The sequence below is a fragment of the Sus scrofa genome, chromosome 1 (assembly GCF_000003025.6).
Source record: "Sus scrofa isolate TJ Tabasco breed Duroc chromosome 1, Sscrofa11.1, whole genome shotgun sequence".
NCBI classification, from domain to species: Eukaryota; Metazoa; Chordata; class Mammalia; order Artiodactyla; family Suidae; genus Sus; species Sus scrofa.
In genome coordinates, this window is record NC_010443.5 from 254814515 (window position 1) to 254831394 (window position 16880).

Genomic DNA, 16880 nt, shown 5'->3' on the forward strand with positions numbered 1-16880 from the left:
TTGCGGGGAGCGTGACTGAGATAATCTCCTGCCTTTCTGCAGAACCGCCAGCTCTGCCTGGATGTAGCACCTGCAGTTCCATGCAGCGCCCCTCCTGAGAACCTTCTCCGGGCTCCCCCGCTGCTCAGCTGCTCTGGGCTCCTGGGGCCCGTATCCCCTCCACTCCTGAGCTCCGCAGCCCCTCTGCTCTCCACCGTGGCTCCTCCTTCAGGCCTCAGCTTACCACGCCACCTGCTTGGGGAGGCTGCCTGCACTCTCCTAGCTCTTAGTCCTTCCTGTTCCTCTTCATATCTGTTTAATGCCCGTATCCTCTTCTAGAAGGTAAAGGGTGCGTTTGTTTTGTCCATTGGTGTCTTCTTACAGCTGACAGCTCATGGCTAGGGCTCAGCAGACCTTTGGATGAGTGAACGAGCCCTGCAGAAACTTTCTTTCCTGCCCTGCCCTATCTCTGAGCAGAGCAGGTACCCGCTGAGGTAGAGTTTGGCATCAGATGCTTGGCTGTCGTGTGAGGGGCTGTGCTTTTGGACAAGCCACGCATCGCATTTCAGAATCCAGTAATTTTTGAGCCAGTGGGATGCTCTGAGAGGCCAGCTGCGGAAAGTGAGGTCCAGGGAGGAACAGGGCCTTGGCGAGGACGGGGTAGTGACGCATTCTACCTTTTGGCCTGTGTTTCTTCCTCACTGGCCCTTTCTGCTGAATGGGGCTCTCGGTCCTGCTGACTGCCTTGCCCACGTGTGGCCTGTGGGCTGCCAGCGTGGTAGAGGAGTTCAGAGGAAAGGCTCCTGGGAGTGCTGAGCAAGGCTGCTGGGCTCCACTGCACTGCAAGAGAAGCAGAGACCTCACGCAGGCAGAGGTGGGGCCTGAAGGATCAGCTGAGGTCTTGGCGCGCGTTGGTCCCAGGACCCCCAGGCAAGGATGGGACCCTCCCCTCCCCTCCCTGCCCAAAGCCCAAATAGCATCCCCGCTGACGGGGAGACTGTCTGCAGTAACAGTGAGGTGATGTCTGGCTTCTCCTTGTGCATTGTAAGCAATGATTAATCTGGCTCCCAAACCAAAATATAGCCCGAGTTCTATTATAAACACGGGTCCTGTGGAGACCCGCCTGCTGGGCAGCCAGAGGCCCCTTGCAGACTCCGTGGTCCCTGGAACTCCCCCGAAGCATCTGCCGTCCCCTAATCCCAGTCAGGCCCTGGTCACCCACAGGGAAATCACTGCCCGTGGACCCACCTTGCGGTCAGTGCCCGCCCCGTAATTGCTGGGGCCCTGGAGAAGGTAATGGTTTAGATCCTTCCAAGTCCTGGGGCCCTGTCATTTGAAGTTATTTGGCTGTCCCTAGCTTAGTAAACACCGTTAAGATGCTTCCAGGAAGGGTATGAAGCTCCCCCCTTTCCTCACCCCATGTCTTGGCTGTGCACAGTCTCAACGGCTCCCAGTCTGCTAAGAAAAAAGGGGTTCATGGCACTGTTCAAGGCCCTTTAAGGTCTATGGATTGGGGAGTTCTCATCGTGGCTCAGTGGAAACAAATCCAACTAGGAATCATGAGGTTGCAGGTTCGATCCCTGGCCTTGCTCAGTGGGTTAAGGATCTGGCGTTGCCGTGAGCTGTGGTATAGTTTGCAGATGCAGCTCGGATCCTGCGTGGCTGTGGTGTTGGCCGGCGGCTGCAGCTCCGATTTGTCCTCTAGCCTGGGAATCTCCATATGCTGCGGGTGCGGCCCTAAAAAGCAAAAAATTAAAAAATACTCTGGATTGGGAAAGACCTAGGAATCATGGCCATCTGGGCAAAGCACAGCCCTGTGAGTTTGGAGTCCTGGGGAGCAGGTTGGGCTTGGCCATAGCTTGCTAAGTAGCCTTGGGCAAGTCCCTTCCCGTCTCTGAGCCTCAGTGTCTCATTCTGTCCAGTGAGAAAGGAAATGGTCAAATTGATGGCTTAGGTCCCTTCCAACTCGGATACTCCAGAGTTCATGATGCTGCAGTGATCCATAAGCTCAGACCTGGGGAGGTGAGTCTATGGGGGGGGGAGTCTTTCCTCCGGTGTCCCTGTGACTCTTCTAGATGGGCCATGGGCCTCAACAGTGTGTCTCATCCATGGTTTGGTGGTTAAAGATGTACACAGTCTGCTGCCCCTAAGAAGCTATGTGGCCTCAGGGAAGTTTCTTTATATTTCTGAGCCTCAGTTTCCTCATCTTGCAAATGTGCATTGGAATTCCTACCTTTCAGGGGTGATCACAAGTTGTCGGTGAGCTAATATATCTAAAGTTTTGGTACCAAGCCAGGCATAGGGCAGGTCAAGGCCATGTCTCTGACGGTCTTGCATTTCCTTTTACCTACATCCCGAGTAAAGGTTTTCCTTGAAATCTCCTCCTGGGATTTCACTGGCAATTCTGCCATAGCATTGGTTTCTAACAGGCTTCTTTGTGGCTCCAGAGGAAGCCAAAGGAGTGGGTGATGCTCAGGGGCTCCCCGGACCCCTTTCCTGCTTATCCTGGGATCCTCGCTCCATGATTGCTTTGGTTCCATGATTGCATTGAGGCAGGCAAAGAATGATAGAGAGAAGCTCAGAGAGGGCAATCACCTGGGCTGAGTCACACAGCCTAGAGCTCAAGGCTTCCCTCAGCTCTTCACAGGAAAAGGCTTTGCTTTTTCTTCCTCATCTTGCAGGTGGAGAAGGGACAATGAGGCAGCGGCATCTTCGTCCTATCCATGACAGGTCCCTGCTCAAAACCCTCCCATACTTTCCTATCATCTTACCACCTGGCAAACTCTAGCCTCCTGCTTCTTTTCTGACCACCCCGCCTTTCTACCCCTCACCCCTCACTCATTCTGCCCCAGTCACACCAGCCTTGTTCTTCCTCCAGGAACATTCTTGCCTCAGGGCTCTTGCACCTGCTGTTCCCTCTGCCTGAAATGCCTTTCCCCAGAAAGTCTGTGTGCAGCTCCCTCACCACATTCATCTCAGAGCAGCCTGCCTACCTGCGGTCACGGTACCCCCTCCCCAACACTGCCCTTCTCTGTCCTCCAACTCTGCTCCCTTTTCTTCGTAGCACTAGTCACAGCCACGCATTCTCTCTTGTTTTAATTTTACTTTTAATGATGCTTAAAAAACACAATTTAGGGAGTTCCCATTGTGGCGCAGTGGTTAACGAATCCGACTAGGAACCATGAGGTTGCGAGTTCGATCCCTGCCCTTGCTCAGTGGGTTAAGGATCCAGCGTTGCTGTGAGCTGTGGTGTAGGTCGCAGATGCAGCTCAGATCCTGCATTGCTGTGGCTGTGGTGTAGGCCGGGGGCTACAGCTCCGATTGGACCCCTAGCCTGGGAACCTCCCTATGCCGCAGGAGCGGCCCTAGAAAAGGCAAAAAGAGAAAAACAAAACAAAACAAAACATAGAGTTTACCATCTGACAAGTTCGTGGGTGCAGTTCAGTAGTGTTAAGTATATTGACATGTTGTGCAGTCGATCTCCAGAACTTTTTCCTCTTGCAAAACTGAAACTGTACAGCCAGGCAAACAAATCCCTGAGATGTTACCTTTTATTTGTTTTTTTATCTCCTTAATTAGATTGTAAACTTTGTTAAGGCAAAGGATGTTGTCTTCTGTTTACCCACTGCCGAGGAGGGTGCTGGAGCATAAAATTCAGTAATGTTTGTTGAATGAATAGCAGCCACGAAAGCTGATGGGAAAGCTCATAGTCCTACGGAGCCTTTAATTCAGTGCCAGGACTGTGCTAAGTACTTCACACATATTATACCAGGCTGTCCACTCTCCAGCCTTTGAAGCCCCATTTTACAAGGGGAAACCAAGGCTCAGAGAGGTGACATCGGTGACCCCAGGTCATACAGCTAGCCCGGAGTGAAGCGGGATCAGGACTGAGATGCATCTGAAACAAGAGATCCTAGCCACTCTGTGTGCTGACTGCTGGCCGTGGCCTGTGCCTCAGTTTGCCCATTGGGGAAAAGAGCACACATTCCAAGTAGAGGCATCTCACCCAGCGATGTTGCCTTAATCTCATGGGCCCCAGATTTGAGACATAATTACAGATGCTAAGCAGTCTAGAGGCGTGAGTAGCTACAGAAGGAATGCTTGTAAACTCCCCAAGCCTCTTGGAGCAGACCAGTTCTGCTGTTTATAATTAGGAGTGCCGCTTTCTGGGGGCTTGCGGGGGTGCTGAGTGTGTGTGCCTGTGGGTGCTTGTGTATGTGCGTGACTTGTACATGGCCAAGGTGACTGTAAGGCTCTCCGTGTGGCCTCAGGTGTCAGAGTGACCTGGTGGTGAGTGTGAGCCTGCCTCTCCTTGGTGGGGAACTGGGGGCAAGCGGTTTCCATTCTCAGAGACTCAGTTTTCTCTTCTGTAAAATGGGGATGCTAACCCTTAACCCCTGCTCCCCACACCCCATCGGGCTGTTGTAAGGACTGGAAGCCATCATGTGGGTGTAAATCCCACGTAATCAGCAGTGGGTGGAGGAGGTCCATAAGTATTGCACACGTGCATGTGCGTATGCATGTGTGTGTGTGTGTGTGTGTGTGTACAGTCTAGTATCTTAGCACCCCCAGGAGAGCCCTTGAACTCTTGAGTTCTAGAAGACCAGAGCTGAAGGAAACTCAGAGTTTTAACTCCCCCACTTGTGGTCCAGAGAAGCGCAATAACCCATCCGGAGTTCCATAGGAAGCCAGAGACGGTGCCAGGACCAAGAAAGAGCAGGGCTTCCCAGGGAGGGGGTCCCTCTAACGGAGATCAGCCTGGCCGCCCAGTCTGAAATGGAAGCCCCTGCTCTATCTTATTTCATAGCAGCCCTCAGCTGATGGAAGCTTGAAACCCAGGGTTTCCCCTTCAGACAGCTCCTAACTCTTATGAAATGGTTCAAGTGGTTGCCCCAGTGCCACCTGAAGGCACACACTTGTTTTGAGTCTCTTGACCTGGAGACCTGGCCTTGGACCATGGAGACAGGCTCAAGGTTGGTACTGGGAGGTTGCCAGAGTCTTTCTCAATCAGGCGTTTGAGTGGCCTCCTTCAACAGTTGGAACAGTTGCTGGGACCCATAGGGGAGGAAGGAAGGCAGCTATTTCAGTTCATACGTTTGGTCAATAGGGGTGAGGTCTTTTCCAATAGAGAGTTAATAAGGAGGTCCTGGCAGAAGGTTTCGGCATCACATGGTGGCTGAGTGAGCCCAGACCTTAAGAGCCTAATCAGTCCACCCCTCCCATTGAAAAATCCCTCCACCCCAGCTTCCGACATTCTTACCCACTCTCTGGATTTGGAAAGAATGGCCATGACCCAGCATCACTCTCTCACAGTGGCCATATCCTGATTCAGCCTGCAAACCCTGCCCAAGGAGTGATCAGCCTCCTGCTGTCTTCTGGTCTAAGAACCACTGATGGCAGGGAGTTCCCGTCGTGGCGCAGTGGTTAACGAATCCAACTAGGAACCATGAGGTTGCGGGTTTGATCCCTGGCCTTGCTCAGTGGGTTAAGGATCCGGCGTTGCCGTGAGCTGTGGTGTAGGTTGCAGACGTGGCTTGGATCCTGCATTGCTGTGGCTCTGGTGTAGGCCGGTGTCTACAGCTCTGATTAGACCCCTAGCCTAGGAACCTCCATGTCCCGTAGGAAGCGGCCGTAGAGAAGGCAAAAAAAGACCAAAAAAAAGAACCACTGATGGCAGAGAGGAAGCCATAAGGAGAACCTTCATGCATATGTAACCATTTGGAGAGTATTTATTGAACACGTACTATATCCCTGCCATAGTGCATAGTGATGCTGAGACTGCAGGCTGGTCTGCGATCTGCAGGCCCTGATGTGTCTTCCCAGCCTGATGCGGTTTCTTCTCCCCACAGGGATACAAGGGCTATCCTGGACCGGCGGGGCACCCCGGAGAACAGGTGAGGGCCGCAGCCTCAGCCCCCTGCTCCGCTGGCCTGCCCTGGCTCGAGCCCCTGCCTGTCCCTGGCCTCCTCCCTGGGCTGGGCTCCATGAGCGAGCCCCAGAGCCGGTGTTGCTGCCTCCCATCCTGCTGGGGCCCCCACCCCACCCCTCCTCTCCCCCAGCCATCTGCCTGAGAGGGCTGGAGTCCACACGGGCCCAGTGTTGGCACGAGCCACTCAACTCCGGTTCGAGCCATGAATAGCTGGCCTGTTCCGGGCGATGTTAGGGGATATTATACACGCCGCCACGGGGTTTGCAGGAATTTTGGCTGCCTGGGCCCAAGTCAAACAGCAGCCGCTGCCAGCGTGGGAGAGCCAGCCAGGCCTCCTCAATGTTTTATCCCTGGGCTGCAAGGACGGGGTTTTGTCCCTCGGAGCTGGTCTGACCAGTTTCTCAGAGGGGTGGGCTTGAGGGCCCCAAAGGCCAGTGGCTGCCCCTTCCTCCCCTTTCATCTCACGTTCCTGCCCTTCTCTTTGTCCATTGTAAGCCCGGGGGCTCCCACTGCCCCCCAGACCTGGAGCTGGGCAGGGTCTCTCCTTGCCTTACGTTTCTCTTGTTCCTTTGCAGGGGCCGCCGGGACCCGAGGGCAGCCCAGGGGCCAAAGGTTACCCTGGCAGGCAGGTGCAGTATATGGCTTCTGGAAGCTCTGTGGCCGCGGTGGTGTGGAGACGGCCACGGGTGCCCCCAGGCAGAGGGAGGCGGTGGGCGGGGGGCCAGGCAGCTGCACCTGCCAGGGGGGCTGTCTGGGGGGAGTTCACCGAGGCACCCTCTCTGAAGGCAGCAGGGCAAGGATGCTGAGGAAGAAACAGGAGGAAGAGGAGTTCTGGGGCTGTGGGGGTTCCCCCCGGAGCCACCTCCCTGGGACCCAGGAGTAACTGGGGGCTCAGTTTGCGGATCACGAGTATAACCCCATCCCATTCTGCAGAGGGGGCAGCTGAGGCCCAAAGGGGACAGGACTGGCTCTGGGTTGTTGGCAGCAAGTAGAACGTCTCCATATGTCCTTGCCGCTCTGTCTTCTGTGTTTCAGGGGTTACCTGGACCTGTAGGAGACCCTGGCCCCAAAGGCAGCCGGGTAAGTGGGACTTGGCAAGTGCCACACAGCCGGGGGCCCCAGCTGGGCATTACCTGTCTGTTCTGTGGGCCCGCTGGGAGGTCAGGGCTGTAAAGCCTCCACCCAGTGTTGACTGGGGTGGGCTAGGGCCAAGACCCTCCCACCTGAGCACCCCCTGGAGGGCAGAGGGGCAGCAGGATGGCCACGTGGTGTTGGACCCCTGAGCCAGGAGAGCCAGCGTGCTCCCCACGGCCAGGCAACCTGGCCACAGAGGTCTGCTGGGGGCTCGGCTGCAGTCCGACTGCTATAATCAGGCATTTGCTGGCCGTGTCCCCCTAGCGCATCCCAAGCCCTAGGGAACCAAAGCTGGGGCCGCTTTGCCTGTCACTGGAATCCTCAGAGGCCTTTCTCCTGCTCCCGGCTGAGGGCTGTGGGGACCACCGTTTTTGGAGGGCAGTGCTGCCGGATGGGTGAACATTGCCTGGGCCTGGAAGCTGGTGGAGCATCTGCTCTCCTCCTACTTCAAGGCCCCAGAACAAACCCCGAGTGGCCAGCAGCCTCAGTCTGCCCATCTTTCCAGTGGGAGTAATGTCCATTCTTACCTCTAGTGCAGTTAGGGGGATAACAGGAATTTGGAAGCAAATAGTGCAGAGACGGGGCCACCAGGTCAGGGCTCCCAGGTGGCCTGTGGGGTGGTGGGGAAGGTTTGGGTGAATTGAATTGGGGTAAATAGAGTTTGGAAGACTAAGAAACGATCTGGTGGAATCCTTGCTCTATATGGAGAAAGTAGGTTCCTGGTGGGGACCTGATGGCCCCAGTTCACAGAACACGCCTAAGGTGGAGCTGGGATGAGGACCCAGGTATTTTGAGGGCTGGGCTGTCTGGCTCTCCAAGAATGCTCAGCAAGTGGGTCACACAGGCCTCGGTCAGGCCAGGTCGGGTGTGACGTGTCCTCGGCTCCTGAGCCAAAGCTATTTATGGCTGCAGCCTCAGCCCTAATCCCTGGGACTGACAGGCGGCTGTTAGGAGAGCGTCTGGGAGCTGGGCAGTTCCCAGGACGTGCTGAAGATGATGGTGGCGGTGGTGGTGACAGGCAAGGGCCGAGGAAGCCCCTGTCCTAGGATGCTGGGTCCCCCTCCCTCCTTTATCCAGCTGTTTCCACAAGCTGGGACCCCAGAGGGTCTTTCTGAGCCCAAGGAGGAGGCCTTCCCAGTTCAGCCCGGGTCTCTGATGTGCCAGGAGGCTGGGAGGCGTGAGACCGGCTAACGACATCTGGGGCTGCTGGCTGTTGGCTGCACCATGGCATCTTGAGGCCACCTGTGGGGAGACGGCTGGCCTGGCCCCAGCACACCCCTCTCCAGGGTCACAGGGCCCTGAGCAGCCTGGCTGAGCCAGGGCCGCTCAAGCTGTTCTCCCAACCCTACCACCCCTGGCCTCATGTTTAAGAAGTAGGCAGAGTTCAGGCTTGAGGGCAGGGTGACTGGTTTGGGGCCCTGCTCTGCTATTGGCCAGCCGTGGGAACTTGGGCACATGGCTGGACCTCTCCAAGCCTATTTTCTGGGATATAAGCCCTGCAAATCTGGGATCTAAGCCCTGCTTGGAAGGATCAGTCAATGTCACTTACAATGATGCTGAGAAGGAGGCTCTATGACCACTTGACCTTCTAGGGAAGCCAAAATGATTGTGAACCTGTGTTGGGTGCTTGTTTGTGTGGGGCGCAGTGTAGTAAAGTGGTTAGGAGCGTGGGCCCCAGAGTCAGATGACTTGAATTCAAATACCACATTCTCCCACATTCTAGCTGTGTGACCCTGGGCCAGTCACTTCACCTGTCTGGGCCTGAATGGTCTCAACTCTATAGGAGGCTGACTGATAATTCCTATTTCCTGAGGGTGTGGTAAGAGCACTGTAAATGCATTATTAATGCCGGCAGAACACTGAGAAGTGGGCCTGGCACATAATTTGTGCTCAGTAAATGTTAGCTTCTGTTATCGTTATTATTCAGTCATTTCACAAACATCTAGAGAGCACAGATCGTGATAGGCTCCCTGGGCTAGGTCTCTGCTCTTGAGAAGTCCCCAGGCTGATGAGGACATGAGAGGGGCGACCCAGATTATGAAAATACAGAAGAAAAAGTGGTCAATCTACTCGCTGAGGTGCAAATATGGTCCTGGGGTGGAGGGAGGAGGTTGCTTCTGGGTTGGGGGGATCAGGGGTGCTTGCCAGAGGAGAGAGCTGGGCTTGAGAGCCTCTCTCTGCCGTCATGGGACTGGGAAGGGCCTTCTTGGCAGAGGGTGCAGCGTGAATAAAGGCTGGGAGGCAGAAAAATCAGTGGATTCCACCTCTGACTGGTGGTGGAGCTTTCTCTCCAGACCTTTAGTTACTTTCGTTTAGCGAGGAGGAGGTTGGCCAGTCCACGGGGTCCTTGGGAGGGCTGAAGGCAGTGCACATGTGCTTGGAAGGACACCAGCATGCCCAGGTGACAGCTGCCTTTACCGCCAGCGTTCAGGCGGCCAGGGTGGATGTGAGCCCCACGTCCGTGGCCTGAAAAGCCTAGGAGGAGGCATTGCAGATGCCACAAGCAGCTGCCAGTGTCGTCCTGGGGGTGGGTCGGACCTGGAGCCACCCTGGCATCTAACCCGGCAGAGAGCTTCATTCCTGCAGGTCCCGGAGTCCCCGGCGCGGGGCGGGCCTCCCCCGGCGAGCGCCCGCGCCCTTCCCTGGCGTGAGGGTATGTGCCTTTGGACTACATCGTGGAAGCCAGCACCATGCAGTCCATGGGCATATACACTTGCCTCAAGGCCTATGTCATCGAGGAGCTGCTGGAGCCGCTGCTGCCACCAGCGAGGAAGAGGAGCCGGGGCGAGGGAGGGCAGCGAGAGGGGGCTGGGCCAGGTCCGGCCGGCCGCACCCCACCACTCGGCCCCTCTGACCTCCTGCCTGCTCTTTCCTAGGGCTACATCGGACTCCCTGGGCTCTTCGGCCTGCCAGGGTCTGACGGAGAGCGAGTGAGTATGCTTCGTTTACTTCTTACCCACCCACCCATCCCCTCTGCCAGGAGCCAGCCTGGAGAAATCACAGAATCCCTCCTGGAGGAGGTGTCCTGTGGTTGAATAGGAGTGACCTCAGGGGACAAATCAAGGCAGCCGCCTCCCAGACACAGGGAACAGCACATGCAAAATCAGGGACTTATGCTAATTTGGCAAGTTTAAGGACACAGTCAAAGAGCTGAGTGTGAAGGGGGAAACAGGGGGAGTCAGGCCAGAGGGAGCCTCTGGGCACAGTTATACAGCACTCAGGGGCCGAGGTCAGGAAAGGGACTCTGGTTGGAGAGCCTGGGGAGCTTCTGAAGGGCTTTCAACACATGAGAAATAGGCTCATTTCATATTTCCAATCAAGGGTCTGCAGACCATGGCCCGTGAGCCAGATCCCACCAGGCACCTGTTTTGTAAAGCTTTCTGAAAGCACATCGCTCATGTGTTTATGTGTTGTCCGTGGCTGCTTTTGCTCTCGGTACGGAGACCCTCCGGCCCACAAGCCTCTGGAACTTCCACTCCATCCCCTCCCTGCCCGAGCCCCTATTTGGGAACTCAACTGCAATCTCATCAACAGAGAGACTGGGTAAAGAGATTCTTAGGGACGTAGAAGGAGCCCTTACTGAGGACCTGCTGAATACGGGACACTGGATGCTTTCTTTAGGAATCTCCCCAGCTCAGGTCCACGCAGGCCCCAGCCCCACAGCCTCTGAGGACTATCCACTCAATGGACCCATACCTGGCATCTCTTGTGTTTGTGGACTGGAGGCCAGGCCCTCTGTGACTTCCTCTTGTGGGCGGCAGAGGGGCCGGCTGGGGGCAACGCTGGCTGTCTCCTGCCAGATTCTGTCCTGACCTCTTCCCTCTTTTCCCCACAGGGTCTGCCTGGTGTTCCTGGCAAGAGGGGCAAGATGGGTAGGCCGGTAAAGATTTTCCGTGTCTATTACGCAGATTCTATGGGTGAACCTGACCTCCCGCCGGCCCCGAGGCCCCCTCCGCCCACGCCCGGGCAGCCTTCGCTTCTCTCTGCTCTGCCCTGACTCGGCTTTGAGTGTGTGGACGTGCACGGGGGGCTGTCTGGGCCTCATGTCCTGCTGCCAGGACACTGAGTGGCTGCCTCCTGGCTGGGACTGCGGGTTCCTGTGGATTCCAGACCCCGCTGGTGGGGGGGAAGCCTTTCCCTGTGTGCCTGGCCGTTGTTCTGCAGTGCGGTTCTGTGTCTGGGGCTTTTCTTGTCTGGGTCATGCATGTCCATGCTAAGGGCTCTGCTCGGATCCGGGGATCTTGTCTAGATTGGGTGTCCGTGCTTCTGTATCAGAGAACACTCAGTCTCCATGTTGTTTTGGTGTCACCCATTGCACTCGTGCACACGCAAGGCCAGGGGCACGGGGGGTGGGTGTAGAGCAGGCCCACAGGAGGCATGACCACAGGAAGGGCTCAGTGGGAACCCCGGTCCCCCATCCGTGGTGTGATTCTCCATCGAAGCAGGATGTTGTTTTTCCCCTTGTTTGGGCATCTGGGCATCAGGAAGAAAAAGCCAAGGCACAGGGAGATGAAGTAACTTGCCCACAGTTTAACGAGTCAACAATGGAGCCAGGATTCTAACTCGGTTCCTCTCCAGGACCTCTGATCTCAGGGTTGGCTCAGGTTCGCTAGTTGGCAATAATGCTGTGAAAGTGGATTCCCTAGAATCTTTGCCTGGAGGCAGGGAGTGGGGTGGGCGGGGCCGCGCAGGAGGTGACATTCGCTTGGTGATCTCATTTTTCTCAAGGGGAAACTGAGGCTCTGAAAGGTGGAGGAATACACCCCCAGGGTCCCGCTTCCAGGCGGAGGGAGACCCGGGTTTGTAATAGGCATCTTTCCTCGAGGCCCCGCCCCCCTTGGTGGGGTGGGGCGCTCTGCCGCTGCCCCCCCCCCCCCGGTGAGCTCCTAGACTTGGAACCATCCTCAGCTCTGGGTCTGGGCCTCCCTTGGCTTGTGGTTGATGGAGAAGGGACAGTGGGGGAAGTTAGAATGTGAGAGGCAGCTGAGAGGGAGCCAGGAGCACACGAGGGTGGCCAGAAGGGGGCGGGGGGGTGTCTGTGATTCTGGGGTTGACAGCAGCTGTGTTCATGGGCAGCTAACCTGTCATAGTACAGGGATGGGGACTCTCTGGGGGTCAAGTGGGGAATACAAGCAAGAGCCAGGTCCTGGCCTCAAGGAGCTGACAGAGAGGGGTCCTCACCCTCAGACCTAGACCATTCCATGGCTGACAGCCCCCCTGTGCCTGAGAACTAACCTCTGACACCTGCACGAGGACAAGGAACTGCATGTGATGCTTCTGGCTTCAGGGCAAGGACCTGGAGTCTGGGAGGGTGGGGCTGGTATCTGGATCTGTTTCTTAAGCCAGGTGGCCTTGGGCAAGGAGAACCACTCATTCATTCATTCATTCATTCACTGACATCGAGTGTGTGCTGCGGGCCAGGCCCTGTGCTTGGTGCTGAGCAGCGAACAAGACAAAATTCCCACTCTCAGGGCAGACAGCCAGCCAGACAGACAGTGATTGAATGGAGGAAGAGATGCAGGATGAGTGGTCGAATGTCAGATGGGGCTCTCTGTTAGGATGGGGTAGGGTAAGGGCACAGTGAATACTTGGGATACAGGCTGGTGGATGAGTTGGTCCAGGTCGTCCAACCCACATCTTGAGAACCCTGAAAGAGGTGAGAATGGGGGCCATGTGGCTACCTGGGGAAGAGTATTCCAGGTTAAGGGAACAGCAAGTGCAAAGGCCCTGGGGCAGGAACGTTCCTAGCTCTGAACTGCAGTTTTCCCATCTGAGAAATGGGGATAATAGCTTTGAGCTCATGGGGTCATCGTTGATACTTGTCCTTTAGTAAGAATTCAATAAATAGTAGCAGTCATAGTTTCTATTTGTAGTTTTATGAGTGGTTGTGCATCCCTCTAGGCCATATGACTTTGACCCAGTGGCTGGGCCTGTTTCCCCACAGTTTAAGTTGCAGAGTAGGAAGAGTTGACTCACTTAGAATATCTCACAGGGGCCCTGTCCCATGACCCAGTGCTCCCTGTGGGGGATTCGCTCCGCCTCCATCCTGCGAGCCCCACAGAGAGCCAGGCACTGCCACTCTGCGGATGAGGAGATCAAGGCTCAGGGTGTGAATGACGTGGCCAAGGCCTGGTGCTTCTGAGAGTCAGAGCTGGGTTAAAATGCAGCAGCCAGAGCTTTGACCTCTTGTCCCAGCGTGTAGTGCTGGGGACAGCACTATGGCCAAAGCAGACCAAAGGAAAAAAAAAAGTAACATTTTCTGAGGCCCTTTTACCTGCGTGGTATTTGAACCACACGCTGTTCTCCTACTGATTCTCAGAGGCGAGGTTGGTTGTACCTGTTTCCCAGATGAGGAAACTGAGGCTTCAAAGCCATTTGCCCAGAGACCCTCTGAAGCCTTGCCGGACTTAAACCCTCAGCACTAACAACTCGTTTCTGCTACTTGCTTCAAGGTCCTAAGATTGCCCCCTGCCCTCCACGATGGGGTGTTCCCTGGCAATGGGGTGTCAGGCGTGGGTGCGCGGAACCGCCCACATTCCTCCAGACAAGCCCCATGGCCACGCAGTACCCGTGAGAGCTGGGAAAGTCTCCTTGACTCTGGTCCAGCTGCCACGGCCTGCAAATGGGCAAGGGCTGCGTCGGATATGATTTCATATGTGTGGAATAGGACCTCATATCTCTGAGTCCCTAGGGCTCTGTCTGCGCCTGTGCCCAGCCTCTGAGTCTGAGTCCCTCGGCCCACACACTCCTTGAGCGGCTCTTAGGGCTGTCCCTCTGCATTGTGCTCCTGAGCCTTGGATCTGAATGGCAGGATTGGGGGCTCCTCCTGTGAATGGGTTTTCCTCTTGTCAAAGCTTTGGGCCAGGCAATTTCTAGGCACTTACTAACGGGAGGAAATGTCAGGAGAATGAGCTGGATGCCCCCGTGCCAGATCGCAGCTGGCCTCATTTCTGGCAGGGCTGGTGATGACTTTGCTGTAGTCCGTTTCTGTCCAGCAAGCAAAACCTCAGGCCCGTGCCCACGGCCTCCTCAGTGTCAGACTTGGAAAGAAGGTGCGTGAGAGTCTATTGCTGATGGGAGCTGGGAAAGGCAATAGAGATCAGAGCGGTCAGAGCTGTAAGAACCTCAGTGATGACCTGGCCCAACCTCTTTATCAGACAGATAAGCAGAGCTTATCTCTGCTACTTTATCAGACAGTAGTAGCTCAGAGAGGCCAATAATTTGTCCAGATCACACAGAAAACTGGTGGCAGAATCAGGGCTTGAACCCAGGACCCTTGCTTGCTCCTGCAAGATGCTCTCCATGTCACCCTTCTCCGCTCTGTGCTCACATCTTCAGCCTCCAAAGGAAAGCTTAGCCCACAGCTCTCATCTCACACCACCTGCTAGGAAGAGAAAGGCGTTGGGGTTTCCTGAGGAGGGGTCCAGATAGAACTGGCCTGGAATTGAAGGGGTTTCTCCTGGGCTAGCCTGGCCTGTTCTAGGCATGGTGCAGTGACACTCACAGTTGGAGACCAAGCCATGTCTATCATGGGGCCTAGGAAGATGCTGCAGTGAAGCCTCTTGTCTGGCGCCCTGTGGCTTCACTGTCAGGCCCGCTGGAATGCCTGGCAAGGCCAGCCCCTGCTCACAGCTTCTCTCGTGGCCTCTGGCCAGGCCTGCCAAGGCTGGTATTGTGCAGCGAGTCAGGCGGGCAGACCCTAAAGCTTAGAGCTGGAAAGGTCTAGCCTTGGCTCCAGCTCCCTCTGTGTGTGGCTTGGGGACAATTGGAACTTGTCCAAGGCCACATGCCTGTCTGGGGCAGGACAGGGCTTTTCACGTGGTTCAGTTTTGACTTCAAACACTTTCTACTTCTCAGCCTGTGGGGAGCAGGGAGCAAAGTGGCTTCCAAATGGGGAAACTGAGGCCAAAACAGGTGAAGGTTCTTAGCACTGGTGATGCTGTGAGTGGGGGTGTGGTCCCCAGTATCTCAGACTTGAGCTGGGGCTCTTGGTGACTGGGAGTCCTGCTGAGAACTGCCTTTCTCCTCCTTGCTCCCCGAGGTGACTTGGTGGGTGGATTCCCAAGTGGCTATCAGAAGGCGGGGTGCAGAACATCAGGAGAAAAGGGTGCCGGGACCTCAGGGGTTGGCACGCTAGGAGCATTCGCATCCTCTAGAAAGGAATATAGGCTGTTGTCAGGTACAGTAGGAAGGATGCTGGTCAAACCTGTGCAGGAACTTGCCGACTTTGGAACTGTAAACGCTGCAACGAGGTCTCCAAGATCCTTCTGCAGCCTCTTCCCAGGGGTTATTACAGATTCCCATTGTTGGTGCCCAGCCAGCATGTGATGGCAGAGTAGAGTTTTCCAAAGGCTGGATGACAAGCATCCCACCTCTTGCTCATCCCAGGGGAGGTTGGGCAAGGTGAGCTGTCAGGTGGGATGAGCGGGACTAACCATTGTGCAAGCCAGGGAGCTAAGCCTTCAAGACACAGCAGGGCTTCTGATCCTGGAGGCCGCAGGCTTTCCTGCCCCTAGATCCCACCTTCTGGAGCAGACTGCCTGGAGGCAGGGGGCTAGATGAGATGGCCCCTGGAGCCTCCTCAGCTCCCAGAGTCCCCTGCAGTTCCGGGTACGAGGACTCCCCCCGTTTTCGTGTCTCTTCCTCTGAATTGCTGAAGCCAAGAGGGAAGGTGGAGTCCTGTCCAGATCCTGGTTCTGACTCCCCCTGGGCCTTGTTCTCCTCCAAGTACGAGGCATTCAGTTCCCTGGGGGGGGGCCCCCGACCTACGGACGTGGAGAAACCACATGGCTGGGGCCCAGCAGGGCGCCGAGCTCATTCCTTGGGCCTCGGGCCAACCTGCTGCAGCCAGGAGCTGGGGCCTGCAGAGGAAGGTCCCGCTGCTGCTGCCGGGCTGGGAGTGCTCGCCTGCACCAGCGGGCGCGGCCAGACAGGGCGAAGCAGGCGGGGTGGAAGTGGCTGCGGGTGTTCAGCTCAGCAGCCGCCTCCCTGAGATCCAGAGGAGCAAGCCTCGGGGCGGGCGGGCATGTGGAGCCGGGATGCGTGGCTCCGCGGTGGAGGGATGCGACAAGCCAGCGGGGTGCTGTGAGTCTCCCCACTGGGGACTGAGGTGCTGAGGGTCAGGGCCTTTCCATCTTAGACCATCTATAATTATTCCAATCACGGATCTGTTCCAGCTCTTTTGAAGCCCCTTTTTCCCCCCAGCCATTGTGCTCTTAATTACCCTGAGGTCCTTTGCGTGGCTGCTCCGAAGGGAGACAAGATGGAGATGGGGCAGGGTATCGAAGCCACCATGCATTTGGAAGCAGAACCCGCCCTCAGCCTCAGGAATGCCATTTTCGTTTGTGCGTTAGCCCAGGGCTCTTGTGAACCCTTGAGAGGCCACGGGCTTGCTCTAGTCTGTTTGGTGTATTCATGGTCCATCGTTGCTCAGAGAACCAGCTCTGGATTTCCTGAACCACCGAGGTTCAGATCCCGGTTCTGCTATTCCATAGCCGTGTGACTCCAGACAAATTCCCTAATGTCTCTGGACCTCAGTTTCCTCATCTCTAAAATGGGGCCTTTTTTATGGGGCTCTTAGAGTTTGCGGTCTCTGTCACTGCTGTCGCCCCACTGTCATCACTTGTTGGCTATATTCAGGCTGGGTTTTGTCTGCATACGTGCCTCTCCCTGGGTGTTTGACTATTCTCAGGGCCTCTCCCTTGCTTATGCTTCAGAGACATGCCCTCGCATGGCCGCTGCCTCCTTGTGCCAGCAGGGCCTGGCCCTCCATCCGTCACCTTGGCTCATCCTCTCAGTACCCCGATTGTACAGCAGAGAAAACTGAGGCTCGGAATGG

The 16880-nt window shown here is 56.1% G+C and overlaps 1 protein-coding gene and 1 non-coding gene across 6 annotated transcripts in view; both read left to right on the forward strand.

The window, feature by feature from the left end:
- Nucleotides 1-16880, forward strand: part of COL27A1 (collagen type XXVII alpha 1 chain) — a 156318-nt gene that overhangs the window by 45939 nt on the left and 93499 nt on the right. For all 5 annotated transcript variants that reach the window (XR_002337368.1, XR_001306592.2, XM_021067868.1 and 2 more), the window contains 5 exons: nt 5829-5873; nt 6484-6537; nt 6944-6988; nt 9919-9972; nt 10878-10922. Coding sequence is in view for 3 of the 5 variants with exons in the window: in XM_021067868.1 (XP_020923527.1) it covers nt 5829-5873; nt 6484-6537; nt 6944-6988; nt 9919-9972; nt 10878-10922 (243 nt within the window). In the remaining 2 variants the exon portion in view is untranslated. The remainder of the gene's footprint in view (nt 1-5828; nt 5874-6483; nt 6538-6943; nt 6989-9918; nt 9973-10877; nt 10923-16880) is intronic.
- On the forward strand, nt 9686-9765 carry MIR455 (microRNA 455). The gene has a single exon (NR_038577.1). It is a non-coding gene; the product is annotated as a microRNA 455 (primary transcript).